This window comes from Osmerus mordax, chromosome 3 (genome assembly GCF_038355195.1).
Source record: "Osmerus mordax isolate fOsmMor3 chromosome 3, fOsmMor3.pri, whole genome shotgun sequence".
Lineage (NCBI taxonomy): Eukaryota > Metazoa > Chordata > Actinopteri > Osmeriformes > Osmeridae > Osmerus > Osmerus mordax.
This window is the reverse complement of record NC_090052.1, coordinates 20,786,010-20,808,273: the sequence shown is the minus strand read 5'-3', so window position 1 is coordinate 20,808,273 and position 22,264 is coordinate 20,786,010. Positions and strand designations below refer to the sequence as shown.

General features: G+C 47.7%; 1 protein-coding gene across 1 annotated transcript; it reads left to right on the top strand.

The window, feature by feature from the left end:
• Nucleotides 1–2,281: 2,281 nt before the first annotated feature.
• rnd2 (Rho family GTPase 2) lies at nt 2,282–21,927 on the top strand. Its single transcript, XM_067232982.1, has 5 exons — nt 2,282–2,567; nt 2,978–3,065; nt 16,420–16,529; nt 18,040–18,174; nt 20,743–21,927. The coding sequence occupies exons 1-5, from the start codon at nt 2,466–2,468 to the stop codon at nt 21,019–21,021; spliced, it is 714 nt and encodes a 237-aa protein (XP_067089083.1). The 5' UTR covers nt 2,282–2,465; the 3' UTR covers nt 21,022–21,927.
• The last annotated feature ends 337 nt before the right edge of the window (nt 21,928–22,264 follow it).

The following is a 22,264-nucleotide window of genomic DNA, read 5'->3' as shown; positions in this document are numbered from 1 at the left end:
CCTGTTTTGTGTCCAGTCTTTGTCTTGTCCTTACCCTTGTTACCGTAAGTACCCTGTCTCTTTTCCAGTTTAACCCTTGTGTTATCTTCGGGTCATTCTGACCCATCAGTCATTGTGACCCACCGACAAATTTACCTCATACAAAAACAAAGTGAAGCATTTTCTTTTAACTGTCGGGCTGTCTCAGACCCCCCACATTGGAATGGTTAAAAGAAAATTATTTTTATTTGTTTTTGTATTGGGTAAAATTGGGTAAACACAACGATGGTTCGTTATGAACCTTTGGGTCATGTGACCCGAAGGCAGCACGAGGGTTAAAAGAATAAACCTTAATAAATAAATATATAAATAAATAAAAAACAATACTATGACTGGCTACCTCTCCCGCATTTGGGTCCTACCCCCCCCCCCACACACACACACACACACGCACACACACACACACACACTGTAACAGCGTCTAGTGCAGGCACACTGACATCCATTATACGAACATACCTAGACAGGCAAATATTCCCCTGTACCCTTGCTGCAGTAGCTTCATAGATGTCATAGTGTGGCGAAAAATGACCTTTCTAATCAATTGATTTAGCATTTTTGCAATTCAAATGAGGTGTGCCTGTCCTGGCCTCCCAGGGGATGGCAACCCCCTCACCTTCCTGCCTCTGCCCATAACACTCAAGCAACAGGATAGTAGAACTGGTGTCTGAAATGTACATTACAAAACACACAATATCATTATAGTACACATAAATACGTGTAATGCATGATTGATAGTAATCATAAATCGGAAAATTATATTGATATAAATAATTGAATCACTACAAAACCAAGGTCCGTATTGTTCATAATATTGTAATTCTCATCATTACTGATCTAAAACGTTTACAATGTCATATTACATAACATAATGGTGTATTATTAAAAACGCTTACAAAATAAGAACTGCAATGGTAGTTCCCTCTACTGATGGCTTGTGTGGTCGATCGAAGAATAATAGACACACACACACACATGCATGTAAACACATACACACATGCACACATACAAACTAAACCAACATCTAAACCGCTTTAAGAAAGATTGTGTTATGTATTTCTAGTGAAGTGATTTGCCTTTCATGATCAGACAATCAAACAAAGAAGGTGAAAAAATCATTCTTGTGGTGTCGCTGTTGGCTGACAAAGTACCGATGAATATGAGGCCCCGTTTGGGAAATAATTCAGATACAAATTTAAAAAAACGTTTTGAAAGGTTGAAACATTATTTTCGAAAAAGGTTATCATTGATGAGGACTATACTATACTGTATTGTGCTCTGCTCTGCTTTACTCTGTTATAGGCTTATCTGTTCTCATCTTTTCACTCCTCTCTCCTCTCCTTTCACTCTGTAGGCTATGTGAAAAAAAAGTTTTGAAAGGTGTTACAAATATTTTCGAAAAAAAGGCCCCTGATAGATATGTCTCCATGTTTCTCGCGAGATGTCGGCTATACTGTTACCAAAAGAGGGCAGTGTAGGCTTGCAGAAAATATAAGCTCCCAGGTTTGTTTGAGACATCTGAAACCAAAATAGTTATTATTGCGCCACTGCCTCTGGTGAAGGTTGAAACGCATTCATCAGAAACTAAAACAATGGTTCAAACGAGGGCGTTTCAAAGCAGATCCACCAGTGTTCTCGGTAGTCTAAGCACTAAAGCCATTTTGATGATGAAATCTACTGTTAAGGACTCATTTAAGTAGGTTATCTCCCCCTTAACGAGCCAAGATGTTCAAGATAGTAATCATTAGCAGTTATTTTGGTCCTATTGATACATCATTGGTTTGTTGTCCAAACATTGGTATTGGCAAGACTTGTGGCCAACAGGCTTTGTCAAAGAACAGGGCTCACCTGCAATTACCTGATTCATCTTCACAGAGATCTACTCTTTTCATCTACTCCTCCCTGTCTTGTGGAATCAAGGCAATGAAAAAAATGTGTGTGCTAGAACAGTTTTTGGTTGTGTGATTGAACAACAATTCATGAATGACATTGCCCATTATCTCAATCAGCTGGTCATAACAAATCATATATTGTTACACACGTTTTGTAGGTCAGACACGGCATCATGACGCTTTGCGTGCAGTAGCTACATAAATGAACATGCTCACACTGTGTTGCCTGTGCATAAGACAAGCGTACAAATTACAGGGAGGCATAGTCCCCTCGTTGGATGTGCATATCGGCAAGGCGTGGCCAAATAAATACTACTAGAGTTTGTAGGGACTCCAGAGGCGTCCGCGTGCTGAGTCTGGTTAGGGTTAGCAGACAACAGTCAAAGCGAGGCGTGGGAAGTGTGAATGCTGCGGGGTGGATAACTAAAACTCCCCATGCATGTTAGCGGGTTTCTGACAGTTTAAACCCTACCTACCCTTATTGGATGGTGAATGAATCCAACCCGTGTCAAGAGAAGACTTTGACGGGCAAAGATGGAAAGTCTAGGCAGCCGATGTAAAATTGTGGTGGTCGGGGATACGCAATGTGGTAAAACTGCGCTGTTACACGTTTTTGCGAAGGACTGCTATCCAGAGGTAAGTGTCCCTTGTTTTAATTACTGAGGTTTTCATCGTTGGTTTTGCTACTGTCAAACGGGGAATTTAACCATTTGTAAAGGCGAGTTCTTTAAGACTGCATTATGTAGAGTCAAGCGCATTGAGCGCACGCCGCATCCTGTATACACAACATTCCCCAAAGCCAAGTTATACATTTAGATAATCATGTATTTCATTAAGACTGGTTGTAGCCTACATGTCATGTAACGCCAATCACGCATGTAGATAGGCATGTGTCAGAGATAGATTTGTTCACAGTCTTAAGTCAATGGATAATTGGTGGTTTGGTAGTAAAGGTTGTCACCCGCATCCACACGTAATCTACCATGATTTCCATAAGTTTCTCAAAGTTCAAGTTGCTCTCACACAAATCCAACCTCTAATTTCAGAACTACGTGCCCACAGTCTTTGAAAACTATACGGCCAGTTTTGAAATCGACAAACAGAGGATTGAACTGAACATGTGGGACACGTCAGGTAAGAGTATTTTGGATCTGTGCATCTCCAAACCTAATCAGCCTTCTCACAACGGTCATTCCATTTACGTATCGTTTTGACCTCACAGTCCCATGACTGCATATTTTAGGCTCCATGGGGCATCAGCTATTTATGATTGTTATCTTTGCTGGAAACATCGGTGCCAGCCATGTCTCTCAGCGCCCTCCGTCTGCATTCCTCGCTACAGTATGATATGCGCTGTGTGTGGCAGGTTCCCATGCTCTGTCCTCGGGCCTGGCGACTGCGTGTGGGGTTGAAACTGACTGAGGGCTCCTTGAAATGTTCCCTGCTGTTCCAAAACATGCATTCTCCTCCGTGGTGTTTTGACTGTGGTTTTGACTTAGCTTAATCCACAGCGGTCAGCAGTGGAATGAGAGGACAACCCTCTGGAGTCTTGAATAATAACCCTTCCATTGTCTCGCTAATGTGTCCATGTTTGTTTCTATCCACTGACTTGCTGAGTGGTTTAGTGGCATTACATAGTGAATGATGGGAAAGCACTTTGGGTTGACAGTGACACTACTGGGCCGACTTCTCCTCCGTGCTTCAGTAGGAAGACTTGTCCCATCCTCGTGGAATGTCATGCTCTCAGTGCACACCTGTCAAGGTGGATCAGTGTAAATCTGGGATCTGTAGTGTGTCTTATGTCTATCTGACCATTTTACTATATCGCCGAGAGGCCTGTGGCTGCCCTATGGGGCCTGTATGGGAAGACCCTCTATTTCATAAAAAAAACCATTCCCAAACCTAACCCTGTACTTGGAGTCACTCATGTGTTTTCGTATTACATGGTTCAACTCGCATGGTTAAGAATGTTTTCTTTGGGAGGAGATTTGCTCGAAATGTCCGGGACCTTGTCTCGACCCTGAGGGTAAATCTACTGCGGCCTGTCGTGTTGGTCCAAGGGGGTTTCTGGGTCTCTAGGGCTGCCCTAGCTGATATGTGCCCTAGCTCTGCTCTCAGAGGCTGCTGATGAGTTAGCAGTATTCTGCCCCTGTCCATTTCTAGAATCTTAAATGACTACTGGCAGTCTTGATAGTTCCCCACCCCCCCCACCAAAACCGTGTTTGTGTGTTTGTGTGTACATGCTGCGCGCCATTCGTTCATAGCAAACACAGATGTTCACACTGGATTAAAACGTATTTACCTAATGATACTCCTTCATCTTTTTCTGTTCCTGTTCTCTCCTTTCCCTTCCCTCCTGCCGTTGGCATCCCTTCTCCTGTTCCTCATGTACATTGGCAGTGTCAGTGCTTGCCAAGGGCCAAGTGTCTTCTGTGAATCCAGCTGCTAGTGCTCTCTCTTCTCTCTTGTGGACCTACCGCTATAATTGCTGTTCGGAGCCATCTGTGTCACTCGATTCCCGCACTGCCCAAAACATTGTCCCATACTATTTGCCATCACAGTTACAATGTCCATTTTTATATCAGCCTTTGAAAATGTAAAGCACGAAAGGCACCTTAATTCGTACTCCTTGTAATGCAAAGCTCCATTGAACATCTTTACCGCGAAATCTATTTCAGCAACCTGAGTCACGGCGCTTACAAAGCAATGCTTTTGGTTTTGCGCAGCCAGCCCCATGTTGCCATTAGGAAGGTCAAAAGTGTGCATTGTTTTAGCAAGGCAGCAGACCATTGATTTGTTTAGCCTCATTGATTTTGCTTTCTCCTTATGGTCTGGGCGTCTCGGTGCAGATGGAAACAGAGGTGAGATGTTTGTCTTATTGAAGACATAACCACTCCATGTGCTTAATCAGTCTGTTTGTGTGAGCCAAGCCCCTAAATAAACGGCATGTTTATTTTAAAGAGGCATAAACAGAAACAGGGCCCTTACGGCTCGCCAGGCCCAGAGGGCAACTTCCTGTGCTGCTTTATATTCTGCCCTGCATTCAGCTTGGGACCATCTGGATAATTAAGTCAATTAGGAACTGATTGAATAGAATTCAAATGAGTTACAATCGTGCACATGCGCCCATGAGTGTGCTTATAAGCATGCTCTTGTGTGTTTATACATTCTCAACTGCATTCTCAACTGTTTATTAATGTGTGTACAGGGGTGTGAATGTACATTTTTTTTTTTTTTATAAGTGTCAAATGTGTTTGTGAAAGAGAGGTAAATAGTCTATTTCTGTGCTGCAGTAATAAGCTGTGAAGTGTTAAGAAAGCTTGCATGATAAGAAAGACATGAATGACGAACATTCCACTGCTACTTGAGTCCAAATGTCACCATTCAAGGCCCCATTCCAAGTTTTCATCCTCCAGCCTCACAACTACACCGGGTCACAATGGGTCAGCGGACCAATCAGAGAGCAGGGCCCAATGGTATTCCACCAGCATGTTCAAGTCTGCCTCCTCTTCCCAATATGGTAGCGCTACTGCATGGGAAATCTCTCCTCTGAGTCTCTCGCTCACACACGTGAGTGTCCCAGAGAATGTGAACCCATGAGTGTCCCAGAGAATGTGAACCCATGAGTGTCCCAGAGAATGTGAACCCATGAGTGTCCCAGAGAATGTGAACCCATGAGTGTCCCAGAGAATGTGAACCCATGAGTGTCCCAGAGAATGTGAACCCATGAGTGTCCCAGAGAATGTGAACCCATGACAGTCTGTGTTCCCTCAGCTCGGCACAGTCACATCTCTGTTTGCCCTCTCCGATTTTAACGATGCTTCGTTTTGAAAGTCCTTGACTCGGGTGTTCTCTTGGTCGTACAGTCTCATACCTACACGTGTGGTTCCTTAATGGGATTATATCTCCCAAGCCCCACTACCAGCTACATGGGTAGGCCTACTTCTGCATGTAGGACGGACTGTAACACTCAGTGCCTCACAGTAAGTGCCTCCATATTAGACAGTGATTTGTTTTTCATTCCAGTACCGATGACAAGTCGGTATGAACAGGTTACATCACCCACATCCTGGAGCACCTTTCTTCAGACGAACACACACCATCAGTCTCCCTGTCTCACAGGCACACTGACCTTCGGCATTCCTGCTGGCTTTGTCTTTGTTAAAAACCCACATTCTTAGTGCACTGGACCAGCAGGGCACACCGAGGTCTGTCTAAACAAAGCTTAGTTCGCATTGTCTTCCATTCCCTAGCCGTTTCCACTTGATTCATCTTTAACAGTGATTTGCGAGAGCCAGAACACACGACGCAGAGATGGAATAAAGTCAACAGAGCTTCTCTGGTCTGGCTGGCTGGGGCTTGAGTATGTTCAGGAAGCAGCTCGAACGTGAGGCGAGAGGCTCGCCTGGACCGCTGAATGCCATTGGATATCTGAGAGGAGAACTGGAGTGACTGGCTGTATGGGAAGCAATCTCACATCCCACACAGAACAGCATGAACCATTTCAATGCCCTCTACCTGCTGCATCTGTCATTGATGGGACTTCATTACAATTATTCAAGCTTTTTATGGTTGAGTAGTTTGGTAGAGATTTCCAGCCTCGGATTTGGTATATCACACACTGACAAGGAAAATAATTTGTTGCCCAGCCAAGTTATAAATAAATACGTTTAAAGTCAACATCCTGTAAGGGGATGATTATTTCCTATGAGCTTCCGTTGACAAACCCAGATGCTATAAACAAAGATTTCAAACGGCTCTTGCCAGCCTGCTGACCAGCCTCAGGCAGTAACTGCCAAAACAGAAACCTGTTTTTCTATTTCATAGTAGGCATGTGGGTTAGCAACCTGTGGTTGAGGAACACCTGCGTACATGCCTGCTAATGAGAGAACCCAGAGATACGGGTGCTGGTTCTGACCCCTCTGAACTCAGACTGGCAAAGACTTTTAACGAGCAAGGTGTGTGGATCAGACATGCAGATTTTCTGAAATACACCTCCCCCCAAACTCCCCGTTTATTTCACTCATTAAAAAAAGACTTCACTGGGATAATTACACTTGCACTGTCATTATGTTGCAATTAGAATGTCACATTCTGCATGAACGAAATCCACACTGGTTTTTACATCTTTTGTCTCATAAAGACCTGTGCAGAATAGGCTTGATTCAAATAATGGGAAGGGAGTTGCCCATGATATATTTAGATCGTGAAACGCAGGTTAGCATTCTGTCAGAGAACCTTTATGTATTGTAATTGATCATAGTAAAATGTAAAAAAAACTCAGACCCACCATTAAACATTTATATTACCTATTCTATTTTCCTGTTTTTAAGTTTTGATGCGCTCCAAAGCAGCACCGTGGAAGACCGTCCCAGATAATAAAGCTTGACACGCAACGTCAGATAGTGTCCCAGCCGTGTTGTGTTTTAGCAGGAGGCAGAAAGCCGTGCGATTCTGCCAGCCTCGTACAGGCAGTGTAGGAACGCTTCAGGGGGGATTCTTGGATGGGGGTGGGGGGTTGACCCCGGCTTTCTGCCGATTCCTTGGGGGCGTCGGCCTCCCTGTCAGGAGGATTTAATATGGCACCTTCACGGGACCCCCTCCGTCGCCTCCACCCCTGAAGCTGCAGGTCTGGGAGGAGCTTAAACCTCTCCAGCTCTTCCTGATTATCTTAGACACTTGGCTCTGCAGCCCCTGTTACGTACAGATCAGAAATCACACAGTGATGATCACATACAGTCTGACAGTAGATATGCAAGTCGGTGTCTGTGTGTATACTGCATATGCAGTATGTTGGAGTGTATATGCAGTATGTTGGAGTGTAGCTAGTTTGCCAATTCTACAGCATATATACCTGGACTTGACTCGATGTGTCTTGTTCTCTGTCAATGCGCCCTGGTCTCCTTGGTGACTATGGCAGTGTAGAGAGCCTGGAGGAGACCCAGGGCACAGGCTGTAGTGCTGGAAGCCCCGCTGTTAGAGGAATCTGCTGGATGGGAAGGAATCTCCTCACTCTCCCTGGAGCTGCATGGAACCCTTGGTCTGATTCATCAACTGTCAATGCTGAGCAGGAGAGAGATAAAACTCAGAAAACTAGTGACAGTGAAAACAACAGTGAGATGGGAGGAATCCATTTCCTGTGACAGCGTTGGAACTTTTCAGGGCCTGAACAGAGCGTTTGAAATGCACAGTGGAAGTCTCTTTCCGTTTCTGTCTTTGTCCCCTATCTCCCTCTCTCTCCCCGTGCATGGCCCTATCTCCCTCTCTCTCCCCGTGCATGGCCCTATCTCCCTCCCTAGTCCTCCCTCTCTGTGATAGCTCATTAGTCAAGGCGGCTGCTGAAGCGAAGCTCTGATCTGACCTGGAGTCAGGAACCACGTGTAGCAGAGGCAGGGCAGGAGCTGGGAGAGAGCTGCCTCGATGACAGGGAACACACAGGCTATATTTACCGCACAGAATGTCTCCACTGCTCATGGAAATGCACGCGTGTGCACATGCATGTGTGCACGCATGCATACGACCTCACGCAGATACCGGAAAACACAATGAACACACACCCAAGGTCAAAGGTCACGCTCATGGGCAGCCACGCTGTTTGTTTTGCGATGCGTCCTAACGATCCTACCCCTGCCCCATGGACGGCTTCCTGCCCCGGCTCCTCTGCTGGGGTCGAATCTGAGTGTCACATGACATCCCAGATATCTAATGACATCCTCCATTCCATGTGATCTCGTTGGCGACAGTATGACCCTCAACACTGTTTGCCTTCTATAATGTGTCTCTGTAGCACATCAGTGTTGTTACATCACAGCTGGGTGCCAGGCTGTTGAACCAGGGAAACAAGCTGCTTACCATGTCCATGTACTCCTGATTGGTCTACCGTACAAATGGTACTTACATACTCATGCTAATACGTGTGAAGAGGAATCGTTTCATGTTGGAGAGTGAAGTGCCAGTTGTTTGAAGGTATGTCGTAGCGTACAGCCTACATGCGCATGCGACGGTGCGAGCGTCTGGCACGGCTGCACTCGGAGATTTCGATAAACCGTCACGTTAAATTGTTTTGTTATGTCTTACTTGAGCCTGTACGCGACATGCCCAAGATAATTCAGAACAGATCATCAGAACGAATGGCAAACAATGGTCAGATACTTTCTCATAATGTGTTTTTGCTGACGAGCACTGGCTTGACAATAAGAAAGATAATCGAAAAGAGACTGGAAACATACGTGAAACAACAGTAGAACGACATAAAAAGGCACTGAAGCCGAAAAATTGTCCAATTGACATTTTTGTGTGCGTTGTATTGGATTTGGGATCTATAGGAATTCTAACAGCTCTGGCTCCCCTGACCTCTGCTATTGTGTCCCAGCTGACCAGAGGCTGACTGGGGGAGGAGCCTGGAGTGGCACTGAGGGTACAAAGAGGGTGGGAAGCCAAGCAGCTGGCGAGGACTGTTTGGGGGGTGGGGGGATGGGTGGTGGGGGTGTAGAACGCTCTCACAGTTAAGTGGGTCTCGCGTTCCACTGATGTGAAATGTGGGAAAGGGAGACCGACGGGAGAAGTACACATCTATATTTATATTTAGTCATTTAGCAGACGCTCTTATCCAGAGCGACTTACAATAAGTACAGGGACATTCCCCCGAGGCAAGTAGGGTGAAGTGCCCTGCCCAAGGACACAACCTCATTTGGCACGGCCGGGAATCGAACTGGCAACCTTCAGATTACTATCCCGATTCCCTAACCGCTCAGCCACCTGACTCACATCTGTGCTTGTTCCCCTACACGCCCTGGGCCCCCCTCGGGGCATTGTGTGGTGCCGTGGGTCAGCTCTTTAGGTGTGACCCGAGGGAAGGCTCTGGTCCTGGGGGAGACAGGCAGACAAACACTGGCTGACCCTCTCTCACTTAGACTTGCGTGATCTGCAAATACACGACACGCAAATACTCAGGGGATGTAGATAGTGTCGGAAAGTGATTGATGGCATTACAGAGGAAAGGTTTAAAAGGGAAGTGTGTTCTAATAATATTGTTTTTAAACCTTGACTTCTGGCCTCCACTGACCCCTTCAGTAATGTGATCCTCCCATGGTAACGGACTCCCAAGGACACAGCAGGAAGGTATTGATCCTGGAGTCATCTGGGGCACACCGACTAAACATGGCCTTCAGCAAACATTTTAATCAAACTGCCTTCTCGTTTTACATGATGGGAAAAGTAACTCTTTGAGTTACATGCTGGACCCAAATTTCACACCGGGCTCCATTCACATGTGGTCCATTCACACTGATCTGTTCAGTATTGAGGTTCATCTCTGATGTACTGGGATCCTATCAGAATGAGTTATAAATACAGACGCCTGGCTCTCGATGACACACTGACACTCAAACAAGTCGTTTGTTCTCCTTCGACGGCCGGCTGTACGTGGTTTAGCGAGCCCAGCAGGAGCCTCAGACAGGCGACCGTGTGACCGGGAGACGCACGGACCGGCTCCCGCCCGGGGCGCACGGCGGAGCTCACTGGCACCAGCTTTGATCAGACGACTTCAAACGGCTAGATTGACTGGCCCCCACCCAGGTGGCTCCGAGGGCCCAGCACTCAGCCCCCTCCAGCCCAGGAGCTCCTCCACCCGCCACCACCCAGCCAGGCGTAAGAGGATCTGGGGCCCCCCTCCTCCCTTAACAGTAAAGCTCCCATCATTTATGGATGAGTTTATAAACAGCATCTGATTTTCCCTCCCCGCTTCTCTGCTGCTTTTGTAGCAGGAGAGGGTGGTGCCCGTTCCCCCCTGATCCTCCCCAGAGAGTCCGAGTCCTGGCTGTGAAGGGGGATAGCGCTATGATATGGATGAGCTAGGATGGACTGGGGGAGGGGAGGTGACCTCTCCTTTCTTGCTGAGAAGCTGTCTTTTATATTACCTTAATATCTGGATGAGATGTGTTGTATTATCTTGCAATAACTATCTATTGTAGTAATCTTGCAATAAGAGCTCTTATTGCAAGATTACTACATTTATTTCTTATATATGAGAGGAAGGGGGGGGGGGGGGGGGGCGGTGAGAGTGAAACGGGGGAAGGGGGATTATCTGATCCATCGTATTCTGCAGGTGAAAGGAAATATGAATGGGGGAATTTGAATAGATTGGGTGTGAGTGGGGCCTCTTCAGAACAGAATCCATTACAAGATGCTAATCACCTCCCACTGGTCACAGAATTAGAGTGAGGTACAGCCTTCCTCTGCCAGATCAGACCGGACAAGCCAGCATGCATGTTCAGACGGGCCACATCCCCCTGGCCACAGCATGCTGCCTGGAGGTGCTGAGAAGGGGCAGGGAGAGGGGGCTTAGAACCTGATTCCTCAAGCCTTTTGTCTAATCCGATCAACACGCAAGCTTTGTAAGGAGTGAAACCGGATATTCCCGGGTCCCCTTGATTCTTAAATGTGCTTCCCTCCTTTTCACCCCTATAGGTCTGCTGCTTCCACATGCTCAGAGCAACAGGAGAGAATGACTTATCATAAGACTTAAAGCTGGGTGTTTGGCAGGGTTGGAATTACCCCGGTTTCGCCTTGACTGGGTGAAGTGGTGGAGGATAATAAAGTGTTTTGCTTTGTTGGCTTGCTCCGACTGCCTCCTGTCTCTCTGAATGGTATTATTTTGTTTCACATGTCTAAACAGAAGGGTCTGCAAGGCCAGGACACCGCGTTCTTGCTGTGACACGCATTGTTCTTGAGCAGACCCAGACAGAACACTACTGATGTGTGCGTTGATCGCATCCTGTATAAGCACTCGCATATCCATACGTCAAGCGCAGGCTTGGATGCGTCAGTCTCTATACACACTCCCAGGGAACAGAATTGACAGGATGTGCGTCATTTACTCTAGAAAGGAGCGCACTTCAGATGTTTAACTGTGCAGCGAAAACACAGAAGGTAAGAAAAAGAGAGGAGCAAAAATAGACACGGGGAAGATGCTTTAGGCAAGTGAGAGGGGCATGCCTAAGTAGAGAGAACCACAGAGAGACTAAAAAACAGTTTGAGGTTGACAAAAAGCCAAGCGCAGCAGGAAACGGCAACAGAGAGATCAAACAACAGGAGATGAAATGCAGCGACGCCACTCGGGTGGAATGACAGTGGACAGAGAGAATAGAGAAGAGTGTTTTGGAGAGAGGAGAGAAAAAGGCACTCCACATCTCTGGGGGCACAAGACCGACTGTAATCCTGTTCTCTGCTGGCAGCCGCCTCTCCCCTCGCTAGCCCCTGCCTGTTCCCTTCCTCTCCCCTCGCTAGCCCCTGCCTGTTCCCTTCCTCTCCCCTCGCTAGCCCCTGCCTGTTCCCTTCCTCTCCCCTCGCTAGCCCCTGCCTGTTCCCTTCCTCTCCCCTCGCTAGCCCCTGCCTGTTCCCTTCCTCTCCCCTCGCTAGCCCCTGCCTGTTCCCTGCCTCTCCCCTCGCTAGCCCCTGCCTGGTCCCTGCCTCTCCCCTCGCTAGCCCCTGCCTGTTCCCTGCCTCTCCCCTCGCTAGCCCCTGCCTGTTCCCTGCCTTTCCCCTACCTCTCTCCTGCCTCTGCCTGACTCCCACTTGCTTCCCTTCTCCATACTCTCCTCCATAGCCTCCAGCCCCCGCCTTGCTCCACCTGCATCTGCCGGAAAGACACTGGAATTATCTCTGGAGAGCGACACGGGAATGAACTCTGTAGGAGATCCACAGTGCTTAGAGGAGGTCCATGCATGGTGCTCAGTGCCCTTCAAAGGGTTCATTTCCTCCAGAGTGAAAGCCAGGCTTTGATCAATGTCCCCAGTGAGGAGGCCACACACTGGTCAGGTTAATGGCCATTTAACCCTCTGTCACCTCCAATGTCCCACCTGCGCTTTTAACGCCTTTAAAAATCTGCCACGGCAATCTCTTTCATAGATCCTTTTCTTATCACTGTGTCTGTGGGCACAACTGTGCACACACTTTGAATTGAGTGAGGCGCTGCACATACTTACCCCTGAACTCCACCAATCAAAGATGGTTTTACTATAGATTATAAGAGCCAAGGTGGCCTTCCTCACAAGGCTTGTAGAGAGGTCAGTTTAGTCAGGAACCACTATTTCTTAACACTCAGTAATGAACAGCAGTAAAAAAAAATATGGTTTTGTGAAGCTTGCTCAAGGGAACCCATCAAGCATATTTAGCACACAAACTGGGGGATGAACATTTGCTGTAAAAGCACCTCAGCAACCTGCTCCTATCCTCTCTGATACGGTATTGATACCCCTCCCTCCCTCCTCTGCTCTCGTGCTCCTTTCCTGCTTTCAGGACCACACAAAGGAGCCATTTGCATCCTTCCAGGTTGCTATGACACTCATCCACCCCAACTTAAAATGTGTTTATGCTCTTTGAAGGTAGAAATGGAGGGGAAAACGTCTGGTGGTGTTAGGGAGGAATTGTGTGATTGGGCCAAATTGTGTATACATCTGATTGTGTATACGAACTGTGGCCAGCTCAATTATTCTGGTACCACTTACTCACTTCTGAGGAGTGCCGTACGTGTGTGGGGGGGTGTGGCTAATCAGCTTGTTTGTTACGGGGGCTGTAGACATCCTGCTGTAGAAGAACATCAGAAGACCTGTGGGCCTAGGCTGTTATTTTCCCCCCACTTTGCTGGGAGCCATCACAATGCTTCTCGGCTGAGCAAAACCACTTTCCCCAGGATGTGAGACTAAAAAAGGAGAGAACATCTTGTTACTAGTGAAGACATTTCTAGAAGTGGTGTTCTTAATATCTAAATTATATCTCTTGAAATCCCCCAAATCTTCTAACGAAAACAAGTAACAAAGAGGGCAGTATTCCCCAGATTCACAACAACAGTAATTCTCACACTGAAAAAACCCCGCATGAAAGTGTATATGGTTTTTAAATTACATATAACTTCAGCTGTCAATAACGTTATTAAAGCGCTTGATCTTCCTGTGGGAGTGTCTATGTGCCCGGGGATTGCAGGCCTAAATCAAGTCATACTACAGCCCCTCAGGCTGGATTAGTGCACATTAGCGCTTCAGTGAGCTCCAGCCTGGAGTGTTCCTCCTCTGGGATGGCTGTGGCCTTTAAGAAGGCTGTGTTGGCTGAGGAAGCCCAGCACGCATGCACACACACACACACACACACACACACACACAGACTCCTTCTCCATGCCTTGCTCTAATTAGCCCAGTGGAAATAGAGACAGCCATCCAGTCTGCCTGTCGGAGGTGGCCAACACTAAATCAGGCTAATGTTACCGTTAGGTGTTTTGTGAGGGGGATTTGATGGCCGTCCTTGGCACTGAGAAGGGTGGGGGGGGGGGGGGGTGGGGGGAAGGCAGGGTCCTTGGCAGGTCTGGCACTGGCGGCTCTGATGGTTTTTCGTTGGCCAGGCTGTGCCTCAGTCCTCACCATCGCTGCCCACCCTGCCCTATCCATCTCAGCCCTTCCCTGACTGGAATTCAATTGACCTTCTGTTCTACTTCGCAGCACATGAAGGCAGCCCCGCCCACTGGCAGCGGGCGGCACAGAGCTCCTATACTTCTTGATTTGATCTGCCTCGTCATGTCCAGTGCTTTCATTACCCCCCCACCCCCCTTCTCTCACCCCTCCCACACTCACACACCCAGTTATTTCTCCTGCCCTTTCGTCAAACTATTAAAGAAGGGGGCACTTCTCTGGCTGGGGATGGAGCTGACGTATTTTACGAGTGTTGAAAACCGCCGCCTCCTTCTTTTCCTCCTCCTCCTCTCTCCCCGTGCTGCTCCTCCTGCCGATGGTTAGGCTGATTGGTTTTTATTTGTGCCTGCTCGGCTTGTTTCACACACACACACGCACACACACGCACACAGTACTTTTCCCCTCCTCTTTTCTGACTTTGTAGAAAGTGCTGAGCTGGCTGCTCTGCTCCTTCGCCGCTCTGCTATGACGAGGCCTCCTGTGCTCAACGGCCGTCAGTCACGCCCATCGGTGGGATTGACAGATTGACGCCAAGGTCTAGTTTCCCCAAATTTCCCCAACCTCCTAATCATTTCAAACTGAGCCCCTTGGTCTAAACGTTCACTCCTCTAGCACATTCACCCTTTTTTAATCTATTTTTACTCTTCTTGGAATCCGTTTTAATTCTCTGCCCTCTCATCCCTTCGTGGCTTGCCCCTCCTCCCCCTAGCAAAAGTCATTAAATCTTCCTTGCCCCTTCTGCTCTTGCGTGCTTTAGCCCCACCCCTCCCTCTCAGCGTGGGCCTGTTGCGCTCTGATACATACTAAAGACATCCTTCAGAAGCCCCAGCTCCACAACTGTGACCAATCAGGCCCCTGTGATGTACGGTGCACTCTTATGACTGGTGGAACTAGTGTCCATGGGATTGGGCTGTGATGTAGAGTCTGGGCGTCTTATTCTGTGTGTTTGTGTGCACGCAAGTGTATGTGTGTGTCTTAGCAGACTAAGAAAAAGAAGGAAAAGAGAGAGAAAGAGAGGGAGAACTGGGCACCCAGGCATTAACAAGCCTGGAACAGGATGAGAGTGGGTAGCTTGTTCTCTTGGCTACGACTACTCTCGATGTTGCCATGGCTTTCTTTACTGTATTGTCCTCTCTAACTCTGAAGGGAGGCATAAACTATCATGATAGACAGAGCATAGATCAAGTGTGTTGCACACACACACGCACGCACATACACACACCCTTGCTCTCTCTTTCTCTGAGGCCTTTGACCCTATGGCAGAGAGTTGGTTGTTTTGTCCTGTCTGGTGGTGGAGCAGGACAGGACAGGAGAGAGCGACCAGTCCAATGGGCATGGGTATGAGCCGCTTGCAGCCATTCTGAAGGCCTTATTTTGTCCCACAAAGGGAACATAGCAGTGCTACAACTTGCGCAACAGGCATTGTGTAGTCTCCACTCCTCCACTAGACAAATGCAGGCTGTGAAGCCATTGTGTCGAGTCTGCTATTGAGCACTGGAGCAATGCCGCCACTTGGCCTACAGTTATTTACCTGTTAAAACAATCTTATTCTGCACCCAAGTTTTACACCAGCAAGGACCTTTATGTCAGTCATACCAAATAATGAGGAATCTGACGTGTGTCCTGTACTGGAAGACCCCCGCCTCATCTGCAGCCCGTGGGTGTTTCTTGGTCAGCATGTTCGTGTTTCTCACCTCAGTGAGTGCTCTGCTTAAGGGGGCCACAGCTGGACTCTGTCTATTTGTTTACACGCGCACACAGAGGCTAGTCACACACAACACAGCTGGTCCACCTCAACGTACGTTTGTGTCAGCAAGAATGCAGGATGCACAATCAAGCCGGAGGAGGGCGAGAGTGCGTGTATGCCTGCTCACTGATTGTAACCGCTTATGCGCTGTGTACTGATGCACACTCACTCTTCCTCACAATCTCAGACCGCTATGGGATTGGCAACATTGCCCATGTACGAAAGAAAGGTTTCATACATTTCAGAGGTCCCTAATGCACTTCCTGTTTTGTGTCCACAGGCTCCTCCTACTATGACAACGTGCGGCCGTTGGCGTACCCCGACTCTGACGCCGTGCTCATCTGCTTCGACATCAGCCGCCCCGAAACCCTGGACAGCGTCCTCAAGAAGGTCAGCGTCGAGAAGCGAGAGAAATGTTGTTAATATCGAGACAACTTGAACCCCGTCAGAATCTCACATTCGCACTCTCGAATTCCAACAATTGAACGAGTCACAATTGGGGGCTGAGGAACACCCCCTTGAGCCCTGAAAACCACTAGGAGCACTTGACCCTTGACCCTCGTCGGAATGGAGAGAATGCGAGGAGAGCCCCGGGAGACATGTTGGGCTTTAGTTCGAGCGTAGACCTGGCTATTGCAAATTAGCCGCGCCAGCTCAATCAAGAGAACAGCTGCTGTGTGCATTTCTATGACTTTTTGGTCTGTGTGAGATTCACGTAAATTGAGTTAGGGTTAGGGCAGAGAGCAGGTGATAATTAACCTTTGCGTGATGGCCTTTGGGTGTGATGTACAGTTTCTGGGTGTAGGATTTAATGGTGGTGGCAAAAGTGTGTTAAGTGTGGGTGGGGTGGCAAACTGTGGTTACAGTCCAGTTTCTATGTGTGTTTTATGTGTTTCATGGGCGTATGGGAATGTGTGTCTGTGTGTGTTTGTGTTTAGTTCCAGAGCGTCACAAATCATGCGTAGTCTATTGTGTTGAAGGACCTTTCTTTATAGGTTCGGTTGTTGGTTTGTGTGTCATTGAAACCTGCCCCAGTTGTCTATAGTTGGCTCTCCCATCTTGACGCCATGTGTGGCATGGCCCTTTGAACTGCTGCTCCCACGGCTTCAGGCATTCCCACGCCTGGTCTGTTGACGTGTTTAGTGGTCTGTGGGGAGCTGCTGAAACACCCCCACAGACTTTGTAGATCTAACCCTGGACACCTTTTTCTTTTTTTTACCCACGAGTCCCTCGCAAGACTCAGTGCTCCCTGTCAACAAGGGGGGGGGGGAATCTCACATCGGGCTTTTCGCTTTCCCAGAATCCCCTGGTAGGGGGTTGCAATGACCCCTGACCCCTGGCTGTCGCACTGGTAATCTCTAAGACCTGGGGCACATTGGGACCTGTTGCACAATCACCACCCCAAATTAGACTCCTGACTCCTGTGGAACCAAGATCATCAGCTGACAGTGGGGGGTGGGGAGGTGTGTTTGGGGGGGGGGGGGTCCTTTGAGGGTCAAGGGTTCTTTTCTACTTGATGAATGGAACTGTCAGCTCCTTCTTGTATTCAACACATGGTTTCTAGAAGCCTCCGGCTCATCAGATGGTTTAGTAGTGGTGTTCGGTGTTCTTGTGTCAGTAGAGGAGTTGAACACTTTTAAAGCTGAGTTTGAACGAACACTTCAGCTCACGAGGAACTGTTTGAACAGCACTGTCGCCGCCTGTGCCGTACCTGGAATAGCTCAGCTTACTCCGACTGTATTTGGAAAAAAGAAATGAATGTTACTGTGTTACTGTTGCATCAACCCTGTCTGTTATACTGACTAAATGACTGACTCTCTGCCTATTATACTGACTAAATGACTGACTCTGTCTGCCTGTTATACTGACTAAATGACTGACTGTGTCTGTCTCTCCACAGTGGCAGGGAGAGACCCAGGAGTTCTGCCCCAACGCCAAGGTGGTCCTGGTGGGCTGCAAGCTGGACATGAGGACAGACGTTAGCACGCTGAGGGAGCTGTCCAAGCAGAGACTCATCCCCGTCACACACGAGCAGGTGGGCAGGAGGAGGACGGGAGGAGGAGGAGGGGGGGGGGGGAGGAGAGGGGGGAGGAGGAGAGGGGGGAGGAGGAGAGGGGGGAGGGATGGGTTGAGATGGAGGAAATGGTAGAACTAGATTAAAATACATATGCAGACAACCATGAAGGCCTATAGAAGAGTTGTACGTCTCTAAAACACAAATTAGTTTGGGGCAGATTCCATAATGGGGTTCTTGAATCTAAACATATATAGTAACTAATAAAAATGTGAACAAACTAGGCTGGCGGGAACATAGTTATTGTACCATTGAGATGAAGTGCAGCATTTGTTAAACCATTGATGATCATAGAGTGTGTGAGAGTGTGACTGCAAAAGGGATTCGGACGATATAATAAAGCATAAATTGCTCTTAAGGGACATGGAATGAGATGAGAAACAATACAGCAGCATGTGTGTTTTCCTCTGTAGCTTTGCTAATGCACTCAGTGAATCCCACAGGAGAACGACGTGAAAGAACAAATCCAAACTCAAATATACACTTGTACATACACACACACACAACCACACACACAATCAGCAACGATGGGGTAGAAACATAAAAAAATAAACTTGACATGTTGCCACGTTAGCTTTTTCTGACTGCAATATGCTGACAGCTTTGTAAAGGTATCTTATTGTGAGAGGACTGGGTGGGAGGCAGGGAGGGGGCTGGTAAGGGTTATGTCTAGGGACACACTTTGCCCTGAAATGAAATATTCATGCAGATTTAGGGATTTTGAAAAATGCAGGATAAATAGAAAAATGGACTTTGATAAATGAGTGAGCCCTTTTATCGCTCACTGCCATATCCCTGTAAGCCAGTGGGAGGGTGGAGGGAGGGGTTGATAAACTGGTCCACAAATCCGTGAATTTTAATCAGCTTTTTGCTTGTTCATTTTGTGCTCTCCTGTGTCAGACATACACAAAGTAGAACGGCTTTTCACCCCACACACTCACACACACACACGCTCAGAGAACAAAGAGGCCTTTTTCCACATCTGAATGTAAGCTAGCCGCGGGGGGAAAAAACGGATTCACTCCCCCACCCGAAAACGCCCCACAACCTGAACATTTTGTATTTATGTTTATCTAAATGTTTATTTACCCAGATCATGTAACAATATAACTATGCAAACATTTGAGTAGGGTGCTACTGTATGAAACAGATTTCTTGGGACAATTTAAAGGGCATTTCTGGAAAACACAAGGCCCATGTATCCAGAAACGGACAAAAATCTTCGTCTGAAGCAGCTACTGTGGAACTCTCTAATATTGCGAGAGAATGTGTTTCTTACAAGATTGCGAAGCCTCTGACAGCAAACCTTTGCTGATCTAATCCAATAACTTGCAGCCGTTATCCCGTTGTTGATCTTAAATTGAATCCTGCCAGAGCTGAGGAGTCACAAGCGACGGTGACCAGGGGGTGAACCCCGGACATTTCCGCACTAATCTGCCTAAGACCTGATGGCGCTTCTCTGGTTGCCACAGCTACCCCCCCCCCCCCCCTCCACCAGCCCACCCCACCCTCCTTTTCTAAATCTGCCATTCCACCAAATGAAGACTTCTAGTCTCATGTCTTCAGCTCTGTGCAAAGCCTTGATAAGATCACACCGTAGGCCTGTGGGAATGAAAGGCTTGCTGTTTGGCTGTGACTGCATGCCATCCCAGAGAGGCTCATGGGAAATGCAGTCCCTTATCCATCTTTGCTGCAGGGGCTGGTGCACCTGTGTGATGATCAATTTAGAAACGACAAGAAAGAGAATTGAGAAGAGGGAATTGTAGAGTAGGATTGGAGGCTGACTCTCCTGCAATCAATATGATTTTCCAGTCAGTGATGCCCTTCTAACCTCCTCCATAAATTGCCCTGCTGGCCCGTCGAGCTCTCAGTCCTTCTGCTCCAGTTCAACCAGCGCCCCAACCACAGCCCCACAGCCCCAGCACCCCAGCCCCAACCACAGCCCCACAGCCCCAGCCCCACAGCCCCAGCCCCACAGCCCCAGCCCCAGCACCACAGCCCCAGCGCCACAGCCCCACAGCACCACAGCCCCACAGCCCCCCAGCACCACAGCCCCAGCCCCAGCCCCACAGCCCCACAGCACCACAGCCCCAGCCCCACAGCCCCAGCCAGGCAAGAAAGACAGCCCTGCATTATTTAGTCTTCAAGTGTAGATGTCTGTCCTTGGATGTGTTCAGATCAACAACACCTCACAATGCTGAGCAGGATTGAGATATTGTTGTTAGTCGGTAGAGAGCAGTACGACGAGCTGTTTCTTGTTTGTGCTCAGGTGTTGAAACAGTGAGTTAATGTGGAGCAAGTCTGACATATCAGGTTGATGGGTGAAATGAGGAAAAAGCATTATTGTTTTCTTGCCAGGTAGTATATTGATGTTGTCTACAGATGTTAGAATGAAATTAACTGTGTACAGATAGAGAAATCGGGAAAGGAAGCATTGTGGGGGGGAAAAAACGATATTGGAAAAGAGAGACATTCAAAATGACATCAGGGTGATGATGCTGATGTTGTTCCTGTCTCGTTGTCTCTCAGGGCAGCATGCTGGCCAGGCAGGTAGGAGCCGTGGCCTACGTGGAGTGCACCTCCAAGGTGTCAGAGAACAGCGTGAGGGACGTGTTCCACATCACCACGCTGGCGTCCGTGCGACGGCCACACAAGCCCCAGCTGAAGCGAAGCAGCTCCCGTAGGGGCCTGAAGCGGGTCTCCCAGCTGCCCCTGCCCCCCCTGCCCCCCCTGCCCGGCCGGCTCGAGCACCTGGACCCCACCCCTGCCATGAGGAAGGACCGTGCCAAGAGCTGTGTGCTCATGTAGAGACACGCCCACACACAAACATATTCTATATAAATATATGTATACTTCAACACAGAAATATATGACAGAGGAACTCTATTTATTGTTTTTTTTTTTTTTTTGTCAATCCTCCCATTCTATGTGTTTGTTTTGCACTCCTGAGGAACAAGGAAAAACGAAGAAAACGCTTTGGATTTTATTTGCTCGCGTGTGCAAATCTTTCGAGTTTTTCGAGACGTTTACATTTTTGTTCTTCTCTTTAACGGGTGGTGAGGTGGACTAGTTCCCTGATGTAGCCTCACGGTGACTTGGGCGGGTACCTGGGGAAGGGGGGGGCCTTCCTCACAGAGGTATGTCCCCTCCGCCATCTTTGTTGGCTGGCTGAGAAGACCGTCGGAAAGGATGGAGGAAGACGACATCGATGTAGAAACAAGAGAATGAAGCTCGAGCCCTATTGTTCTCATGGACATGTTGCAGATGCAAAATCTGCTATGATACCTCCTGTTGCCATATTTGAGAGTGAAACAGTATGTATGTTTATTCAGTAAAGGGATCCAAGTGAGTTGGTTAACGATGGAACAGACCATGAGAATCTTTTTCTCTATTGTTCTCTCTCTTGTTCTCTTGTTAACCTTGTCAAGATGTTTGGAGCTATTTCAAATGATTGAAACCACAAGTGCTTTCTAGAAAAAGTCACTACATATCTGTTTTTAATTGTTTAACACTTCATACTGTCAGCTCTGATCACGTCGACCTGATTCACTGAAGTCTTTGCTGTTGTTGCTATTTTAAGATGTTAATTTGTGGAAAACGTGTAGATAAAGTGTTAGGGCTATTTTGCTGTATTTTCACTTGACTCTGAATATGAAATAAAGCAACAGCTTGCTTTTAGGGAGCAAAGAAACCTGGTCTGCAGCCAAGTCTTATCATTGTTTAAGTGGAGCATCGGAACAGTTTGTCTGGGGTTCTTCTTTCAGCACAAATATTGATCCCCAGTTAGTTTCACCTCCCCAACATGGCTCTGAGCTAACTTGACAGAAGCATATTTAAACCAACAACCCCCAAACCACAGTAAGTGTTGATCAGATAAAAACATGGATTCTTGTAGTGACTCGCCGGTGGTGTGCCTCGAAGCGTTAGTCGGCTGTTGCCAAGGTTACTGTTGTCTCTGTAGTGCTTCACCATTTCCCAATCTAAAGCACCCAATAGCAGTGCTGCCTGCCGTTGGATTGGCCCAGCCTAACAACATAGATTTCACTCGATT